Source organism: Hippopotamus amphibius, chromosome 9 (assembly GCF_030028045.1).
Source record: "Hippopotamus amphibius kiboko isolate mHipAmp2 chromosome 9, mHipAmp2.hap2, whole genome shotgun sequence".
In the NCBI taxonomy this organism is placed as follows: Eukaryota; Metazoa; Chordata; class Mammalia; order Artiodactyla; family Hippopotamidae; genus Hippopotamus; species Hippopotamus amphibius.
Genome location: NC_080194.1, coordinates 134,293,666 through 134,313,230, shown reverse-complemented (window position 1 = coordinate 134,313,230; position 19,565 = coordinate 134,293,666). Strand labels below are relative to the sequence as shown.

The following is a 19,565-nucleotide window of genomic DNA, read 5'->3' as shown; positions in this document are numbered from 1 at the left end:
CGGATGAGGCCTCTGCTCTCCAGTCTGCCGCAGACTCCACTATTCCCTATCGGCTCACACCCTCGAGGCTCCTCCCACCTACTGCGATGGTCTGCCCCCGTGAGCCCCCCAGTCTGCTCCCTACTCTACAGCCTGGTCCTGCTTCTCTCTCACCCAGGACAGCTTTGCGAAGCCAAGAGAACCCTCCCAATTCCCACGCCCCTTACCGCGTCGGAACGTCCCAGGCGTGTTTAAGCTAGAGCCGGGTCCTCGATGAGCTATGGGGGTGGACGGCACAGAGCCAGTGGCCTGCACCGCTGTGTCTGTCCTTTCAGCTTCCACCGAGCTGGGCATGGGGGTCCTGGGTTTCTCCTGTTTTTGTTGCACAGCCAATTCCTGCCGCAAATCTGGGCCGGGAAAAGGATTCAGATTAAGTCCTTGCTTTGGGTGACGGGGCAGGGGCAGGGTCAACAGGAGACACAGGTTGGCAAGCAGAACTGTCAGAGTGAAAAACGCCAGGTGGAGACCCTGCCCGGCAGGCTCGCAAAACTACACGGTGCTTCTTTTGATTAAAAACAAAAAGGTTTAAATTTTTTTTTCAAATTACGGCAGTGATACACTAATGCTTTTACTATTTCCAGAGAATTCTAATGTGAGGTATACAGAACACTAAGTGAAAATGTGCTTTCCCAGCCACCCTTCTGTGCCCCTCCTCACTCACAATCACTGTAACACAAGGGAGGTCTTCTCAGTCCTTTTTCTCTGCATTTTCACACATATGGTTTGTATGTTAAGCATATAATATGAATAAATTTTATTAAACATAAATAGAAATATACATGAACTATGTGTTCCCCCCCTTCAATGGTATGTCCTAACAAGCTTTCTATGACTGCATTTATATCTAAACCGTGTTTATTTGAACAATTGTTTAACATTTGTTAATCACATAAAATAAATCTATGTAATTTATTTAAACGCTTCATTACGGATGGACACTTAGGAACAACTACCATGTAAACTTGACTTTTCTTTTTAATCCCCCTTCTACTGGCTACACGTTAGAAACCAAACAAATGTCATAAACAATTCATCGGAACTTAAAGAAAATCTCTTATGGCCCCAACCTGCATGCCTTGCTAATGTCTTAGAGTGAGAAAGCTCTACCTCTGGAAGTGCTGCCTCCAAAGAGCAAACGCTGATGAGATTCCAGAGTTCCAAGCCACATGTATCAAGTCACAAAAGTAATGGGCTGGCTAGCAAGTCCATCAAGGGGCATCCCCCCCCCACCCCACCAAAAACCTGTGCCCCTGCTGCGCGTAAAGCTGGTGATGCGGTTAAATACCCACAACGGGTCTTTACAGGGTTGCACGTCTGACAGTTCTTAGCACGGGGTGAGGACCAAGGCTCAGCCTGCCTGGTGGGTCCCCGCCCTTGGACCAGACAGCCCGTATGCTCAGCAGGGTGTGATTTCCAGCACAGGTAATGCTGGGCGATTATGGGACAGGACACCCCCAGGCCGGGAGAGGGCACACTGCTGGTGAAACACACAGAGCAAAGGCAAGGCCTCCTGACCTCTGGCTTCATCCTTTAGTCGCTGAACAGATTCTAGGAGATTCTCCTTCTCATCCAGTTCGCTCTCCAGGAAGGCATTTCTTTCAATGGCTTGATTCAAGCGCTGTTCAAAGTCCTCCAGGGACATGATTGTGGCCCTGGGTAAGAGAAAGCAAAGCTGCCCACGACAGCAGACGCCTACGGACCCGGGAGATGGGAAGGGTCACACACGGCGGAGCGAGTCCCAGCTCTGGCACATCCTAATCCCACAGACCTGAGCAGGCCCCCAACCTTCTAGGACTGCGTTCTTCATCTGCATCATGGGAACCTCTCCACGCACGAGGTGCACAAGGCTGTCCTGGGGGTTAAATGAGATCATGTCCATACAGCACTCAGCAACAAGCCAGGACCTAATTAGGACCATAGACAGGCCCCAGTCAGATGCCAAGAGCAGCACGTTCCATCTTGTCTTGGACACTCACGATGCAATCAGCATTTAGAACATCCCACTAAAGTGCACACGCAATGTAGTAACATGCATTTAAACGGGGAGGGGAGGCCATCTTAATCCCTCAGTTATCTTACAACGTTCGAAACGCCCAGCCCCAGCCCAGCTGCCCTCACAACTACTTCTTTTGCACAATGTAGACAGTCACTGGAATGCCGTGTTAAAGGCACTGATAAGTGCTGCGATAAGGAAGTCTGTTTAAGTCTGTCTGGACAAGACAGCTTCTCTGGGCCTCAGTTTCCTCATATGCAAAGCAGGGGTGGTGACAGGACTTCTGCATGGCGAGGAGGCAGTAGAGGAACACACAAAGCACACAACAGATGTTTCCCACGTAGGTGCTCAATAAATGTCAGGAATTTTTCTCACTGATCCCGTGTTTGTCTCCAGAAGACCTTTAACATCCCCTTAACTGTATCTCACGGTGATGAGAAGCGTTCGTTTGGGGTGGAACCCGTGAGTTAATACCAGGCTCTAACATGTAAGACTCGCTAAGTGTTCCTGGGTAACTTAACCTCTCTGGGCCTCCAACAGCAAAGTGAGGACCATTTCATTCATTTATTTAGCACTTTCTATTCTGTCCAGACTGAGCCACATTACTTCCTACCTCAAAGGGTCTTCAGAGATGAAGAAGATAAAGTTACCAAAAGTGCCTGATTACAAACAGCAAAGGGATGATATTTAAGAGTACGAGACCGAAGTCAGTTAAAATGACCCTAAGGGGCTTCCTAGGTGGCGCAGTGGTTAAGAATCTGCCTGCCAATGCAGAGGTCACAGGTTCGATCCCAGCTCCAGGAAGATCCCACATGCCGCGGAGCAACTAAGCCCGTGTGCCAAAAAAATAAAAAAAAAATAAAAATAAATAAAAATAAAAATGACCCTAAGGCTGGCGTGTCAAACAACAGCAGAAGAGATACAATAGCCAGGAATTCATGTAACAGCAAACACGTAAGACTTTACTGTAGGGCACAGAGGCTTGTGAAAATGCAGACCTATGATATTTATGAGGAGGAAGACACCAAATTATAAAGAAATCAATGCTTCATAAGTTACCTAATTAGTTTAACACGATCCTAATAAAAACAGGAACAGGTTTTCATTGGGAGGCACAGGGGAATTGATTTGAAACATGTGGTAATGAAACAAGAGTGGTCAGGAGAGGACAGTCCGCTGTGAAAACGAATGAGACGTCGCCACCTGCAACAACATGGACGGGCCCCAGAGGCTATTATGCTAAGTGAGATAAGTCAGACAATACCGTCTATTTCACTTACACGTGGAATATAAAAAACAAAACAGATGAGCACACACAGCAACACAGACACAGCATTACAGACACAGAGAATAAACAGGCAGTCGCCAGAGGGGAGGAGGTTAGGGAGAGGAGAGAAACAGGTGAGGGAGATGAAGAGGTACGGACTTCCAGGAGCAAAATAAACGAGTCACAGGTATGAAATATACAGTGTGGGGAATACAGTCAGTAACTATGTGATGTCTTTGTATGGTGACATCTTAAAGTAGACTTACTGTGATCATTTTGAAAGTATAGAAATATTGAATCACTATATTGTAATAATAACAGGGAACTAACACAGTAGGTCAATTATACTTCGAAACAAACAAACTCATAAAATAAAAGAGATCAGATTTGTGGTTACAGATGCAGGGGGTGGGAGGAAGGGGAACTGGATGAAGATGGTCAAAAGGTACAAACTTCTGGCTAAAAGATAAGTACCAGGGATGCAATGTACAACGTGATAATTGTAATTAACACTGCTGTATGTTATCTATGAAAGGTGTTAAGAGAATAAATCCTAAGAGTTCTTATCAGAAGGAAAAAACTTGGACTTCCCTGGTGGTGCAGTGGTTGAGAATCCACCTGCCAATACAAGGGGACACAGATCGATCCCTGGTCCAGGAAGATCCCACATGCCGCACAGCAACTAAGCCCGGGCGCCACAAGAGAAGCCACTGCAATAAGGAGCCTGTGCACCACAATGAAGAGTAGCCCCTGCTCGCCGCAACTAGAGAAAGCCCACACGCAGCAGTGAAGACCCAACACAGCCAATAAAAATAAATAAATAAATTTATTTTAAAAAAAGTCATGTATCATCTCACACCTATCAGAATGGCCTCAATCAAAAGAACAGAAACTAACAAATGTTGGTGAGGATGTAGTAGGAATGTAAAATGGTGTGGTCATTATGAAAAACTGTATGGAGGTTCTGTAAAAAATAAAAATACAGTTACTGTATGATCCAGCAATCCCACTTCTGGGTACGAATCCACAAAAACTGAAAGCAGGACCTCAAAGAGGCATCTGTATACCCTTGTTCACTGTAGCATTAGTCACAAGAACCAACAGGTAGAAGCAACTTAAGTGTCCATTCACAGGTAAATGGATAAAGAAAATGAGTACAGGGACTTCCCTGGTGGCGCAGTGGTTGAGACCCCACCTGCTAATGCAGGGGACACAGATTCCATCCCTGGGCTGGGCGCATCCCACATGCCACGGAGCAACTAAGCCCGTGCGCGACAATTACTGAAGCCCATGTGCCTAGAGCCCGTGCTCTGCAACAAGAGAAGCTACTGCACCACAACAAAGAGTAGCCCCCGCTTGCTGCAACTAGAGAAAGCCTGCGTGCAGCAACAAAGACCCAACACAGCCAAAAATTAATTAATTAATTAATTAATTTTTTAAAAAGTGAGTCATTTACTTTTACAGACGTACAGTTAGAGGGACCAAAATAAGCAAATAGCTGATGCTGCTGAGACATTATCGTTCTTGCAGTAGACTGCCAAATTTCTCACATGTAAGTATTAAAATTTTAAATAAAATTGTAAATTGTAAGGTTTTAAAGGTTTTTTTTTTGGTTTTTTGTTTTTTTTAGCTTTTTATTTGTTTATTTTTTACAATAAACTGCATCTATTTAGAGTGTACAATTTGGTATCCCAGTCTCCCAATTCATTCCCCCCGCAACCCTCCCCGCTTTCCCCACTTGGTGTTCATATGTTTGTTCTCTACATCTGTGTCCCTATTTCTGCCTTGCAAACCGGTTGATTTGTACCATTTTTCTATACTCCACATATATGTGTTAATATACAATATTTGTTTTTCTCTTTCTGATAAAACTTCAGTATTCCAGAACTTTACGCATTGTATAATGATGATCTGGGTCTCTACCACATCTGATTTTAACAATCAACTATTCAGCATTTGGCTAAAATGTGAATCCAATGCATCTTCAGGAGAGAGAGAGAAAGAAAGAAAACATAACAATACTAGAAGAAAACATAGGCTAATTGCTTTATATACCTTGGACTGCAGATAAATTTGCCTACATAGAAACCCAAATAACTTTCAACAGTAACAGATGCAATAGACAAAGATGGAAGACAAATGACAAACTCCTAACACTTTCGATTCATATAAACAAATACATAAATGTCTCCTAGAAACTGATGAGAAAAAACCACCAGCAACCCAATTTGAAAATAGGCAAAGATAAACAGAGTTCACAGAAAAACAAATTAAACAGTTATTTAATATATGAAAAGGAACTCAAGGTCACTCATAACTCAGAAATGTACCTATTTGTCACCTATTGGACTGGCAGAAATCCAAAGTTTGAAAAATGCTATTAGTGAAACTATTTGGAAAACAGAGACTGACTTAGATAGGTGCTGGGAATGTAAACTGCTACAAATGTAGAGAACAATTGGGCAAGAACTATCAAAACACATATGCATATATCCTTTGACCCAGGAATTCCACTTCTGGGAATTTATTCTACAGATACACATCTGTGCAAGCAATGTATGTCACTCACTGCAGCAACGCTTCTCACTGCAAAAGGATGGAAATGCAGCAAACGTACATCCACAGAGGATGGATAAGTAAATGATTATGCATCATACAATGCCAACCATGCAATAAAATACTATGCACTTGGGAAACAAAACCACCACCACCAACAAAGAATCCTCTGTGTCCTACTACAGAAAGGCCTCCAAGATCCATGATGTGACAAAACAAGATGTTTAATAGTGTGTACAGAATGTTCTTTTGTGGGAAAAAAAGGGGGGTGGGGTGGGGGAATAATTCAAATTTCTAATTTTATTTGCGGCCATCTGCATTTTAAAACTCTACCCTTTGCATGTTATTTTTGAATCACGTGAGTGTACTCTCACTTTGTGACAGACTGCACTGCTGGTCCCAATTCTTCATCCTCCTGCAGCCTCACCCTTGCTTCAGCCTCACTGCGGGTGGAATGTACTTTGCCAACCCTTGACATGGCTTGGCTGTGTGACTTGCTTTCATCAATGATATATGGGTAGAAAGGACCGTAAGCCAGTGGCTTGCCAAAAATCAGAAAATACTATAAAGCTACAGTAGCCAAGTCATTATGGTATTGGTAGCAATTCACAAATTGAGCACTGGACCAAAAGAGAGAAGAATCCTGAATTAGATTCCAGAATATACAGTCAGTCCTCCACATCTGTGGGTTGCACATCCTTGGATTCAACCAACTGCAAATCAAAATTATTCAGGAAAAAAAAAAAAATCCAGAAAGCTCCAAAAGAGCAAAACTTGAATTTGCCACTCACTGGCAACTATTTATATAGTTTTTAGATTGTATTAGGTATTATAATTCATCTAGACATGATTTAAAGTGTGTGGGAGGGGACTTCCTTGGTGGTGCAGTGGCTAAGAATCCGCCTGCCAGTGCAGGGGACACGGGTTCGATCCCTGGTCTGGGAAGATCCCACACGCCGTGGAGCAACTAAGCCCGTGCACCACAAGTACTGAACACACTCGACACAACTACTGAAGTCCTTGCGCTCTAGGGCCTGCATGCCACAACTACTAAGCTCACATGCTGCAACTACTGAAGCACACACACCTAGAGCCCACACTCTGCAACAAGAGAAGCCACCACAATGAGAAGCCTGCGCACTGCAACGAAGAGTAGCCCTCGCTCGCCACAACTAGAGAAAGCCCACGTGTGGCAACAAAGACCCAACGCAGCCAAAAAAAAAAAGTATATGGGAGGATGCACATAGGTGACATACAAATACTACAACATTTCATATAAGGGATTTGAGCATCCACAAATTTTGGTATTCTCAAGGGTCCTGAAACCAATCCCCCATGAATACCAAGGGACAGCTGTATGACAGGTTAACATACGACAGAAATGTGTTGAATTCAGTGGAAAAAAGATGGAGTGTTTAACACACAGTACTGGCACAAGTGGCTATCTACCTAATGAAAATAAAATGGGACACATACCTTATACGAGCTACAAAAGTAAATTTCAGGTAGATTAAAAGTATAAGTTAAAACAATTAATAAAAAAAAACTTGAAAAAAAATTAATACATGCATAATCAAAGACAAGGAGATGTCCCTAGCGAAGTCTGGAAACCCAGAAGCTATAGAAGGAGACATAATTGATGACCTAAAAATGAAAAATATTTGTATGGAAAATGATACCACAAAATCAACAGACAAGGGAGCCAACACCTGGAAGAAGGAACAGCAGTGGCTGAATTCTGCACTCTGTGTCTATAGCTCCAGTGATAAAAATCCACCACTTTAGAGGAGTCCCAAATTCTCCATATAAACTCTTCCCTCATCTCTGGCTGACCCCTGAACCATGCATGTGCATGGCAGACTTGAAGCAGCCTAGTTAAAAGAATCACACAGATTTCAGCTACTACCCATCAAGGGGAGACAGAGTTTGGAGTGTGAGTTCAGCCTATTTAAAAATCAAACAAATTAAAAACATAACAGAACCATAGCTTCTGCAATACATCATTCATAATGTCCAGAATAGGATCCAAAATTACTAGATACGTGAAAAGCTAGAAAATGTGACCCAAACTCAAGAGAAAAGGCAATCACTGGAAATTAAATCTGAGATAATCCAGATGTTAAAATTAGCAGAAAAAGATCTTAAAGAAAGCTAGTATAACTATGCTCAAGGATGTAAAGAAAGAAATCTCAGTAGAATAGGAAATTCTAGATCTTAAAATAAAATATCTAAAATAAAACATTATTGGAACTGACTTAACAGCAGACTGGAGGAGGGAAGAAGGAATCAGTGAACTTGAAACCAGATCAATAGAAACGGTCTAATTTGAGGAACCAAGAGAAAGAAAATTAGGAAAAGATATGAACAGAGCCTCAGGGACCTGGGTGACAATATCAAAAGGACCAACTTATGAGCAGTTGGTGTCCCAGAAGGAAGGAGAGAGAGAACGGGGCAGCAAAAATCTTTCAGGAAATAATGACCAAAGTTAAATTTGGCAAAAGACAAATTTAGAGACCAAAAAGGCCCCACAAACCCCTACCAGGAAAAATACATACAAAATCTAGGTACATCATAGCCAAACTGCTGAAAACCAAAAATAGAGAAACTCTGAGAGCAGCCAGAGAAAACCACCACGTTATATACAGGGGAGTGACTATTTGAATGACCACTAACTTCTGACCTCCAGCAAGGAGACCAAAGGACAGCAGAGCATCTTTAATGTGCTGAAAGAAGGAAAAAAAACAAAACTCAAAAACTGTCAACCTGGAATTCTATATCCAGTGGAAATATCCTTTAAGAATGAAGGCAAAAGAAAGACATTTTTGGATAAACTGAAGCGAGGAGAATTCACCATCAGCAGACCCGCACCACAGGAAATCCTAAGGGAAGTTCTTCAAGCTGAAGGGAAATGATAACCAGAGGGAAACTTCAAGAAGGAATGAACCAGAAATGTAAACCTGTGGGTAAATGTAAAAGGCTATCTTCTCACTCTCTTACTTTCTTGCATTACAACCACAGCAGAAAGTTTGAGGATGGTAAGTGAAACTCTGAGGTTGTAAGGCCATTGCATTTGGTGAATTATTAACTAAGCAGACTGAAAAGTTGAGCCTGTGTATTGTGGTCCCTAAAGCAACCACTAAAAATAATGCAAGGAGCTGTGGGTGCAACGCCAAGGGTCTGCATCTCAACAGCAATGTGCGGTGTGTGAACATTTGTCCAAACTGATGGAACTGCACACTTCTTAAGATCTGTGCATATTGCTAATTTTTTTAAAAAAAAGTTTTCTTAAAAAAAAAGTGCCTAGCTCAGAATAGTTTTTCAATAACTTATTTATTTTTGTTAGTATCCTGCTGAACTATAGAACATCAGTTTAAGAATTACTGTCTTCTTACCTTAGGGCTTATTTATTTAGCACATGCTTGTCCTTCTGCCTGGAACGTTCTCACCCCACTCTGCCCCTGGATAACACCTAGGCATCCCTCGCTCTCAGCCTAAATGGCATTTCCTTTGGGAAGCCTTGCCTGACATCCTCCCCGCAATGGACAAATTAACACATCCAATCACATGCCCCCCAGCACCCTGGACTTGCAGCACTTTCTGCCTGTTGTCCATTTCCTGTGACGCTGTAGGACCCACAGGGCACTGGCTCTGCTCACTGCTGAGCTCTCTACCCTTGACACAGTGCCTGGTACCCAGAGACAAAAGGCTCCCGAATCTCTTTTCTCCTTCCTGACGTACCGTTTGGCTCTTTCCAGGTCGTCATTGGCTTGCTCCAGCTCTCTGATGTATTTCTGCAGCTGATCTTTAATGGCTTTTGTCTGGGCGAGGTCGTCCTCTAAGGCTGAGATCTGCCGGTAGCCTTCAGAATGCTGCGTTTCAAACTTCTCCTGAAGGACAGAATCAACACTGAGTGAATGATGTGACTCCCAACGAGGACGTTTATCTCCCTTCCCTGTGGTCTCCTCAGGACACCGAAGGTTACTCCCCGCACACACGCTCTCCCACTGCAGCGTATGGTCCCTAGCCACCGCGCGTCTGTTCCTTCCCCTCTGCACAGCCCGCCAGTACCCCGGTCTCTTTAGGGGATTTCTCTCTCCCTTATTCTAGGGTCATTCTGGGACCAGCCTTCCCAACACACTCACTCAGGAGGCACCAGACTTCCTCTCGCAGCCTCCACCACGGCCAGGGGACAAGCCTAAGCTCAGTCAGGAGAACCTTCTGTCTGCAGACATGGACTCTTAAGCAAGTCGGGGGGGGGGGGAGGGGGGCGGTGGGAACAGGATGCCATCAGGCTGTCAAGTCCCGAGTGCTTCCTGAGCATCTTGTACCCTGCCCCTCCACACTGGTCCCCACAGCCTCTGGGGTCAAGAAGCCCCCAACAATCTTCCAAGCAATTATTTTGCTCAAGGTGTCCACAGCCACAGAAAGCCTCGTAAACCTCTCCAGGCCTGATCCACAGGGGCGGTACCGACGCACTTCACGCGACGTCCCTGGATTACAGAGAGAACAGCAGGAATCACGACAACATCGCTGCCTGTGCCTCACCGTCAGAGCAGGACAGTGTGGACCCAGTTTGACAACTGTTCTGACTTTGTGACCCAGCCCACCCTGCAGCATGGGGGAGTCAGATGGAACTTTTGGGCCTCTGGGGGAAGAAGGAAGGGAGAGGAGGGAAGGGGGAGGAAGAAAGGAACGAAGGAAGGGAAGAAATAGAAAAACAAAACTGTTGTTTTCACCATGAGAAGCTTAGTGTGATGTGGCCGGTGCTTTCCAAGGCAAGCAACAGCCCGGATGACGTCTCAAAATCTGCTACAGCCTGGTTACGGCAGCTAACGTTTCCCGCAGGCCTACTGCGCGCCAGCCTCTGCGCTCAGGACGCCACTTCTGCTGCCTCAGTTACGTGGAAACCTCATCAGTCCAAAGCCAACCGGAAACAAATGACTGCACCAAGATCCAACCAGGCCACCTGGGCTCATGCTCTTAGAACAACTACGCTAAACTGCCCTTGACTACGTCCATCCAGGTCACACAGGAATTGATCACACGCGTGTGCATACATACACACACACACACACTCACACACACACTCTCACACACACACTCACACACTCACACTCACTCCTGCTCTGGCTCCTCTTTCAAATTACTTTCCGTCATCAAACACCCTTACCACCTTTCCTTCATCTACAGACATCAAAGAAAACACTCACTTCCCACAGGAAAGACTCAAGTCTAATTAGAAAGTTAGAAAACAGGCCAACGGCTCTTCTTGAGTCCGACGAGGAAACAAAGCGGTTGCTCGAAACAGTGTGGAGGCACTGGGGAGAGTGATGTCACGGTGCCCAGGCCAGAGAGGCGTGGCCAGAGCCCTGGTAAAAGACGGTCTACGGAACAGGCAGATGAGCTACAGGGCGAGGACAGGGAGGGGGTGTCACACCCTCACGCTGCTCGGTCCCCTCTGAGACTCTGCTTCCTGGCTGTGAGCACAGGAAGCGTCTCCGCTCAGACACGCAGGGGCAGACCAGGCCCAGGCGCGGCTCTGACCGCCTCTCACCCTTGATTTGGGCGACTCCCCAAATAAAACAGGAAGGTACAGGATCCCAGGCCATTAACCTATATTCCAGTGCAGGTTCTGAGAGGATGCGGTTAACGGGCTGGTCCACCAGCACAAAGATTCAAATGATGTCCTTTGAACTTGGGGACACGAAAAGCTCTTCGCTTTCACTTGGGGCTAATTGTAATAAACTGTCAGCTGATGGAGGCATCAATAGACGCTCTGTTTGATCCCTTACAAGCTTTTTTATTCAACTTGCGATGAATAAGCCAGTTGTCAAGGAGTCCGACTCAGCTGAAGACTTTTCTCTTAGGTCACAGAAATGCATGCTGGGGGCAGTTCTTCACTCCAAGGTGGTTCTGTTTCCTCGCCTGCTCTACACCCTGCGTCTCATGTGGCTGTAACAAAGAGGTCTTCTGCCTGGTTCAAGGGCTCAGTCTGGAAGCGGTTAATTACTTAGCAATTGCATGATATTTAGTCGGCCTGTGTGGAGGTCCTCCTACCCTCTCCGAAAGGTGGTTCCTCCCCAAGCCCCCTTCAGTGTAAGAGCTGTAAAGATTCCCCAGGGCCGAGGGCAGGGGCCAGGCTGTTAACAAAATGACACTCAGCCCCTGCTGGCAGAGACGGGGCAGGGAGGACAGAGGTGGGGACAGGGCAAACTGGAGGAGGCTTGCTCTGTCTAAGCAACCACAGCTCAGCTTTGTGCTGGTGTGGAAGAAGGCCACCTGGGTGACCAGATCCACCGAAGGAAGTCGGAAATCCAGGTTTTTACAAGAAGCCTCACAACTCTGAATGTCAATATTAAATGTATTAAAAAAAAAACACACACCAAAACTAAAGATCTAAATTTTACTATCAAAAGAATAAACTGTAAGCAAACCCTCACCTCTAGCTAACAGCCTGCTGCAGTATTTACAGGGAAGGGTATAGATGTCAGTGATTCACTCTGAAATGCACTGGGAGGATGGGTGGATGGATGGATGGATAACAAAGTGTGACAAAGGTCATTGGTGGAGCCTAGGGGGTGGATGCAGGTGTTCACTGGAAAATTCCTTCAGCCCTACTGTGTACTTGAAAACTTTCACGATGAAATGCTGAGTGAAAGGTTTACGCAAACAACGTCTGTGGGCCAGACTGACCTGTGGATGGCCAGCTTGGGCTCTGTGGCCTACGCCATAAAAGTGTACAGTCCACTGCTCAGCTTTCAAGGTCTGTGGGGTCCTTCCTCTGCTACCCCCCCCCCCAATCCCCAGTCCAGCTGTTGGCCCCACTTTCTCCCGTGTGCTAGTAAAGCCAGATTCCCAAGGTCCACTTGACATTCATTCTTGCCCATGTCTGTGGCAGGTGCATATCAACACTTCATCAAACCCTTCTACATCAAGCTGCTGGCTAGACACACACACACACACACACACACACACACACACACACACACACACACACACCCCTCTTCAAACACCAGCTCAAGTCCCTCCCAGCTCCTCCATGACGCTGTCTCCAACCCGTCTCCAACCCATGCATATCTCTTTCAGAAGGATCTCATGGTCAGTACCACATAACTGAGCATCTTTTTGCTAAGTGCTTCTGGCTGTTAGGCTTGTCCTCCCCACGAAGCTTCCAGAGGGCAAGGTGCACATCTCTTTTCACTGTGCATCACACCTAGCCCTGGGTTCATAGTGCAGGGCCTTGGCTCTTTCCCCCAGTAGCTCATCAAAATATATATGAGGAGTTTTGGGACTTCTCAGGTGGCACAGTGGGTAAGAATCCGCCTGCCAATGCAGGGGACATGGGTTCGATCCCTGCCCCAGGAAGATACCACATTCTGCAGAGCAACTAAGCCCGAGCGCCACAACTACTGAGCCTGTGCTCTAGAGCCCATAAGCTACAACTATTGAGCCCACGTGCCACAACTACTGAAGCCCACGTGCCTAGAGCCCGTGCTCTACAACAAGAGAGGCCACCGCGATGAAAAGCCCATGCACCACAACAAAGAGTAGCCCCTGCTCGCCGCAACTAGAGAAAGCCCGTGTGCAGCAACGAAGACCCAATACAGCCGATAATAAATAAGTAAATAAATAAATTTATTAAAAAAAATATATATATATCTATAAGGAGTTTTGTTTGAAAAAAAAAAGAAAGAAAAAAAAAAAAAAACCAACAAGACATGCAAACATGCTGGGGCCCCACCGAGACCTCCTAAGAATGGGAACCTCAGGGCGGGGTGGGTCTAGGCCTGTCTGCTGTTTATGAAGCGGGCCAGATGACCCTGCCTGGCTGTGAGGGCTGAGAGCTGCCTGCAGGGCACAGTGGTACACTTCGTGATCGTCTGCTAAACCCTACAGTATCCAAAAGGCAGTCTGCACCCTGCAGAGCCGTGGTTCTCCAGATACTTGGCAATGTCTGCAGATATTCTGAGTTGTCACAGCCTGGGGGAGGGAAGCTACTGGCATTTAGAGGGTGGAGACCAGGGACACTGTTACATACCCCACAATGTAAAACTCAGCCCCTACAACAGAGCATCACGTGGCTTCGAATATCAACAGCACCCAGGAGGAGGGACCAGCTCTGTCCTACAGAACTTTCCACAAGGAAGGAAACATTCTACAGCCTCTCTGTCCCACACGGACACCCCCTAGAGACTTGCAGCTACTGAGCCCCTGAACTGGGGCCAGTATGAGTAAGGAATTAAATTTGTATTTATCTTATTTTAATTACCTTAAATGTGAGTAGACACATTTAAGCTAGGGGCTACCGTTCTGGACAGAATAACCCTGACCCTTAGAACCACCAGCAATTCCGGTGACACTCCACACTCTAGAAAGGTCTACCTTCCACGGGCCTTGTGGGATTGTCAGCAACAGCCAAGAACGGCTGGGGAACAGCGTGAGACCTGCCTCTCACAGAGCCTCTGAGAGTTCAAGTGCCACACGTGCCCAGCAGGCCGGGGGTTGGGAGTGAGCCCGGGGCCGGAGCCCCGTGCGGCTCCCTTCTCCAGGTACAGATGCCGGACGCCCATCCACACGTGCGAACGTGCGTCTCCTCTCGCCCCCTCACCTTGACGGTCTCCAGTTCCAGGCGGAGGCGGCTGTTTTCTGACAGCAGGTCCCTGTTCCTGGTTTCAATTTGCTGCAGCTGCGTCTCCAATTCAGCTTCATATTCTCGGCTTCCCTCCTGGAATTCTCGGAGTTCCTCTTGCGTGTTCTCTGCCCTACGGAATTCCCAGATGTCAGCTGATCATTCACTGAGCGCTTACGAGCTGCTGAGTGGTTATTTGATGGCCTTTTGAGACAGAAACTGTCACTGTCCTCATTATACAGATGAGAAGATGAGGTGACTTATATCGAGGTCAAACAAGTCAGAAACAGAGCCTGGGCCTCCCAGCCTCCAGGTGTGACCTTTCTTAACCAATTCACTCTCCAGTCATTCACTGCACGTGTATTTTTTGGAGCCCAGCATGCAGTAAATACACTTTGGCTTGTGTATTCTCTGCAGATTTATTTACAAGTAGACACTGGACATAATACAAGTGCTCACTTATCACACCACTATCCTGGGTCCCTGCCCCATATCCCAAACGCCCAATTCTAGCTTCTCAATCCTTAAAAGTCAAGGGATATCTTTTTTTTTAAACACCAAGCCTGAACTCTCTTTAAATCAAACTAAGAAGAAAGAAATTAGAGGAGCCAGAATAAGACCTCCCTGTGTAGATTACAAGAAGCCGGTGACAGATAAAAAGAAACAATGTTACACACACAGACACACACACAGACACACACACACACACACACACACACACGCAAGCACACACACACCCTCCCCCAGATATGGGCTCTGAAACACTGGTTTCAAAGTTAAAAATCTGCAACAACCCATTTTGCTAGGCACAGGGAGAAGGTCTTTCCTCACACATGAAGGGCAGACCGGATACAGCATTCAGGCTGATAAAACCCTGCCAAAAAATACGCTGGGAAGTAGCACAGCCGTTTGCTTAGGACCCTAGGCTTTGGGGTTCAAATTCTCCCCCTGGCTGTGTGTCCTTGGGCAAGTTACCTGCTTTCACTGAGGCTCAGTCTCCCATTTGTAAAATGGGGTGAGAATGGTTTCTCCATGGGACAGTGTACAGACTTAACTGAGATGAGGTATATTAAGCCCTTCACAGTGCTTGGCACATAGTAGGCCTACAATAAGTGGTTGCTGTCATCACTATGCGAAGAAAAAGCAAGGTGAACTTGGGAGAACTGACCTCTGCTTGTAGGTCATGGCCAAGTCTTTCCAATAGTTAGTTTCTTCCTCCTCGGAGCTGAAAGTCTTTCCCGAGTCCTCCATTGTGAAAACCGGGGAAGAGATCACTCTTCTTGTCGCATGATGTCTAGGAGAGAAAGTTTTAAAATTATTACCCACATCTGGTTAAACAGTTTGATCTTTAATGGGAGGAAAAAATTCCTGAACTTCATGTTGGATTAAATTTGGCAAAAAACATTGCCCCCAAACTAAAACTAAACCCAGACAAAATACAGTCCACCTGGATGTTACATTCCGTGGATAGATAAATCTACCAGGATTTGTCGATTTATTACATTTAGGGGGAGGGGAGAGGAGGACATCTTAGGGGTTCTATCTTAGGCAACCACCACCATCCCCACCACCAGAGATGGAGAAAAACGGAAGGAAAGTCTTTAGGGTGAGGGAACGTGAACCCAGCTTAACACGGTTTTACTCGGACATGCCTGTGACACATCGAGATGCAACACTGCATCTGAAACTTGGGGTGAAGTCCAGGCTGACAGTACAAATTTAAGAGTCATGAGTTTGTAGCTGGTTCTTCCCTTTTTCTTGTGATGAAACCATGGGAGAATCAACTGAGGACTAGTTATGGAACTCTGAGGAGTGCCAGTGTTTGAAAGCTGGGCAAAGAAAGAACGGTCATCGAAGGAGACACAGGAGAAATAAGTGAGAGAGATGAGAACCAGAAGAGAGAGCTGTCCTGAGAGTCGACAGTTTCAAGGGGAAAAAAAGGATTGTTCCACAGTATCCAAGGTGCAACAGAGAAGCTGGTAAGATAAGGCCTGGAAAATATCCACCCACTTGGCGAAATGTCGGTCATGGGTGATGTGCGCAAGAGTGGTTTCAACACAGGGAGGAGGGATAAACGGGGTGGGGGAGTCACTGGAAGGTGAGGAAGAGGAAGCAGTCAGGATTTTGGAGAACTGGGTGTGAGGAAAAAAAGGAGACAAATTAGACAGTAGCCAGAGGGGAGTGGTGATAGGGGCCTGGGCTCAGGATTCTGAGCCATCTGGAGCAGAGGCTGGGGAACAGATTTCTAGTAACAGTTATCAGTGTCTGGACTCCAGGCTGAGAAGAGCCTCTCAACGTGACAGCTTATTTTCTCAGTTTATTTACGACTCTGAGCTTGTCAAAAGTGAAACAGAGTTGGGGCCCCGTGGGGCTCCCAGGCACTGAAGCTGAGTGGGGCCTGGGCACGGAGGCCTCCTTTTGTCCCCATTTCTTGTAGGCAAGACTCCAGCCTCCATGACCTCCCCTGAGTTCCAAAGGGTGGATTTCAACAGCTGCTCATCAAGGGAGGAGCAGCCACGAAACCACCTGAGGCGAGATTAAAGGGACCAGAGCAGCTCGTGAAGATCAGGAGACTAGAAGACCGCCCTAGAGGAGACGATTTTCGAGGCAGAAGCCCGGTGTGTCTCCCTTTGCCTGGCAAAGCAATAAAGCCATGCTTTTCTACTTCACCCCAAACTCTGTCTCCAGGAATGGATGCGGCACCGGCACCGGTGTACAGAAAGGCCGAGCTTTCGGTAACAAAAGGGCATTAGGAATCCACATGAGGTCTCTCCAAAGTCCCTTCTTCCCCTTAAGCTAGCTCATGGTTCTGTCTCTGGGGACAAAAGAATGAACACAACCCCTCCCCCTGCAGGACATAACTAACAAGCTGTGTATCCGGCTAAAAACACAAATCGCTCAGCTAAACATGTCAGGGTTGACATGGACCCAATAACCAACTTCTGGACCCCTGGCAGAAACTGAACCATGATGCCTACAGCCGAGCACAGCACTTACTGACAACTCCACATCTGTTAGGACCTGTGTTCACATCTCTCCCCCGAAATTTCTCTCCCTTCCCTAATTCAGAGAAAACATGCCATGTCCGCACCCACTCCCTTCTGGGGAACAGAGCTTCTCTGAAAGCTTGATCGAAGCAGAGGAGCTGGATGGAGTAGAAAGCTGTTAATCTGATTTTTTTCTTCCAGTCCAGCATTGCTTCGTCCACCTTTCTGTAACAGCACCCCAACATTCCCTTGGGGGACCCAATTCTACACTCCTTCCGTGGAACTCAGATGGACTTGACATCCTCTTCTGCACCTGGGCGAAGGCATGTGACGCCTCATGTCTCCAGCATCGGTAAGCGGCTCAGAGGTGGGCCTAACCCAAAGCTGAACCAATGACAAGGATCAGTCTAACCCAAGATGAGCTCATGACTGGCTCCGGGGTAGACCTAACCCAAGCTGAGCCAATGAGTGTTCAGGTCCAGGCCTTTCACAGAGCTATCAAGAAAATCTCTGGTGTGTTAACTAACTTTACTGTAGTAATTATTTCAGAATATATACATGTCTCAAACCATCATGTGCTACACTTTAAGCTTATACAACAGTTATATATCAATTACATCTCTATAATGGGGGGGGATTGTGGAGAAGTAACTCTTTTTCCATTAGGGTTCGTGGTGGTCATTAGCACAAGGGAGGAGCCTGCTTGAGAAAGAAGCCAGGGCAAACAGAGGAAAGCAGGGCCAAGAGATGGAGAGGCTGGGTCCTGACAATATTGTGTGGACACCTGGGTCCAGTGGTCCCTGATTTAAGGTTAGAAGAGATAATCAACTGCCTTTCTTGGTTGTACCAGTTAGGGCTGGATTTCTGCTACAAGAGAGGCCTGATTAATGTTTGCAGTGAATGATCTTGTTTGCTGAAAGTAAGAAGGATAGAGCACCTAGAGTGTAAATAACAGTAATTACCATGGTGACGGGTAAGGGTAAACTCAATTCTGGTAATCCCTGCTCAAGCCACGAGCTCTAATGAGCCCAGAGCTCATCTAAGTATGGGGTCACCAAACCAATGTCTGTAGTGTTAAGAGCCCAGAGCCCGTGCAACTGTAACTGAGAGCCGTGTGGCCATTAATGATCGTATTGAGGACAGTCTCAACTACACGGAATGGGAGGCACTCTGTGTATAGGAGGGTGAGAACGTGAGGAACTAGGAACAGTGAATGTACACTGACTTTTCCTGCTGTTTGGAAAAAGATCATGTCTAAGTTCAGTGTAATGAGTCCCAGCCTATTTCTCTAAACATTTCCTACAGCCCTGTCACTCGCTTACACTGCAGCCACACTGCCTTCTTTCTGTTCCTTGAACACACCAAGCGTGCTCCCACCTCAGGGCCTTTGCACTGGCTGTTCTCTCTGCCTGGAATGCTATTTCCTCAGATCTCTGCCCAAAGATTTCCTTCTTGCCGTTCAGAGCTCAGCTGAACTGTCCTCCCCAGAAAGACCTTATCTGAACATCCCACCAAGTACCTGCTCCAGCCCTGCACAATCATTAATCTCTGCTTTGTTTTATGTTATCACTTTATGCGTTTTGTTTTTATCTTCCCCCACTGGAATGTCAGTTTTGAGCACAGGGACCTTCATCATCTTTCTTTTTTATTCCCAATGCCTTGAACAGTGCCTGACGCATAATAGGCATTCAACGAATGCTTGTGGAAGAAAGGAACATAGCGGAAGACAGAGACTGACCCCTCCCTGGAAGGGGATGTGAGGTTAAGGAAAAGAAGCAAAAGACCCTCTGAAGGCTACTTTATAGTTTCCATCGGTAAATTCCTAGGATACGTAACAGGATTGGGGAAAACCCCTTTCTCCCTCAGCACCTGAGTGGCATCTCATTAATGGGAAGGGGCTGGCGGACAGGGTGCCATGTTGGAAACTACCCCCTCCCCAGGCTTACATGATAAAGCATCTCTGATACAGTTACTGGCATTTAATAACCTTCATCCTGCATTCCGATGACATGAGATTTAGAAAAGGGCTCTTTAAAACAGTTATCACGGCCAGTGAAGCATATAACTTAAGCCTCAGCAAAGAAATGAAATTGA

The 19,565-nt window shown here is 46.3% G+C and overlaps 1 protein-coding gene across 6 annotated transcripts in view; it reads right to left on the bottom strand.

Annotated features, from left to right (window-relative positions):
• NDE1 (nudE neurodevelopment protein 1) overlaps positions 1–19,565 on the bottom strand; it is a 42,788-nt gene that overhangs the window by 19,908 nt on the left and 3,315 nt on the right. For all 6 annotated transcript variants that reach the window (XM_057750401.1, XM_057750406.1, XM_057750407.1 and 3 more), the window contains exons 2-6: positions 15,653–15,778; positions 14,464–14,617; positions 9,594–9,742; positions 1,555–1,691; positions 207–386 (exon numbers count right to left, since the gene is read on the bottom strand). In XM_057750401.1, the coding sequence (XP_057606384.1) occupies positions 207–386; positions 1,555–1,691; positions 9,594–9,742; positions 14,464–14,617; positions 15,653–15,735 (703 nt within the window). In that variant the 5' untranslated portion in view covers positions 15,736–15,778. The remainder of the gene's footprint in view (positions 1–206; positions 387–1,554; positions 1,692–9,593; positions 9,743–14,463; positions 14,618–15,652; positions 15,779–19,565) is intronic.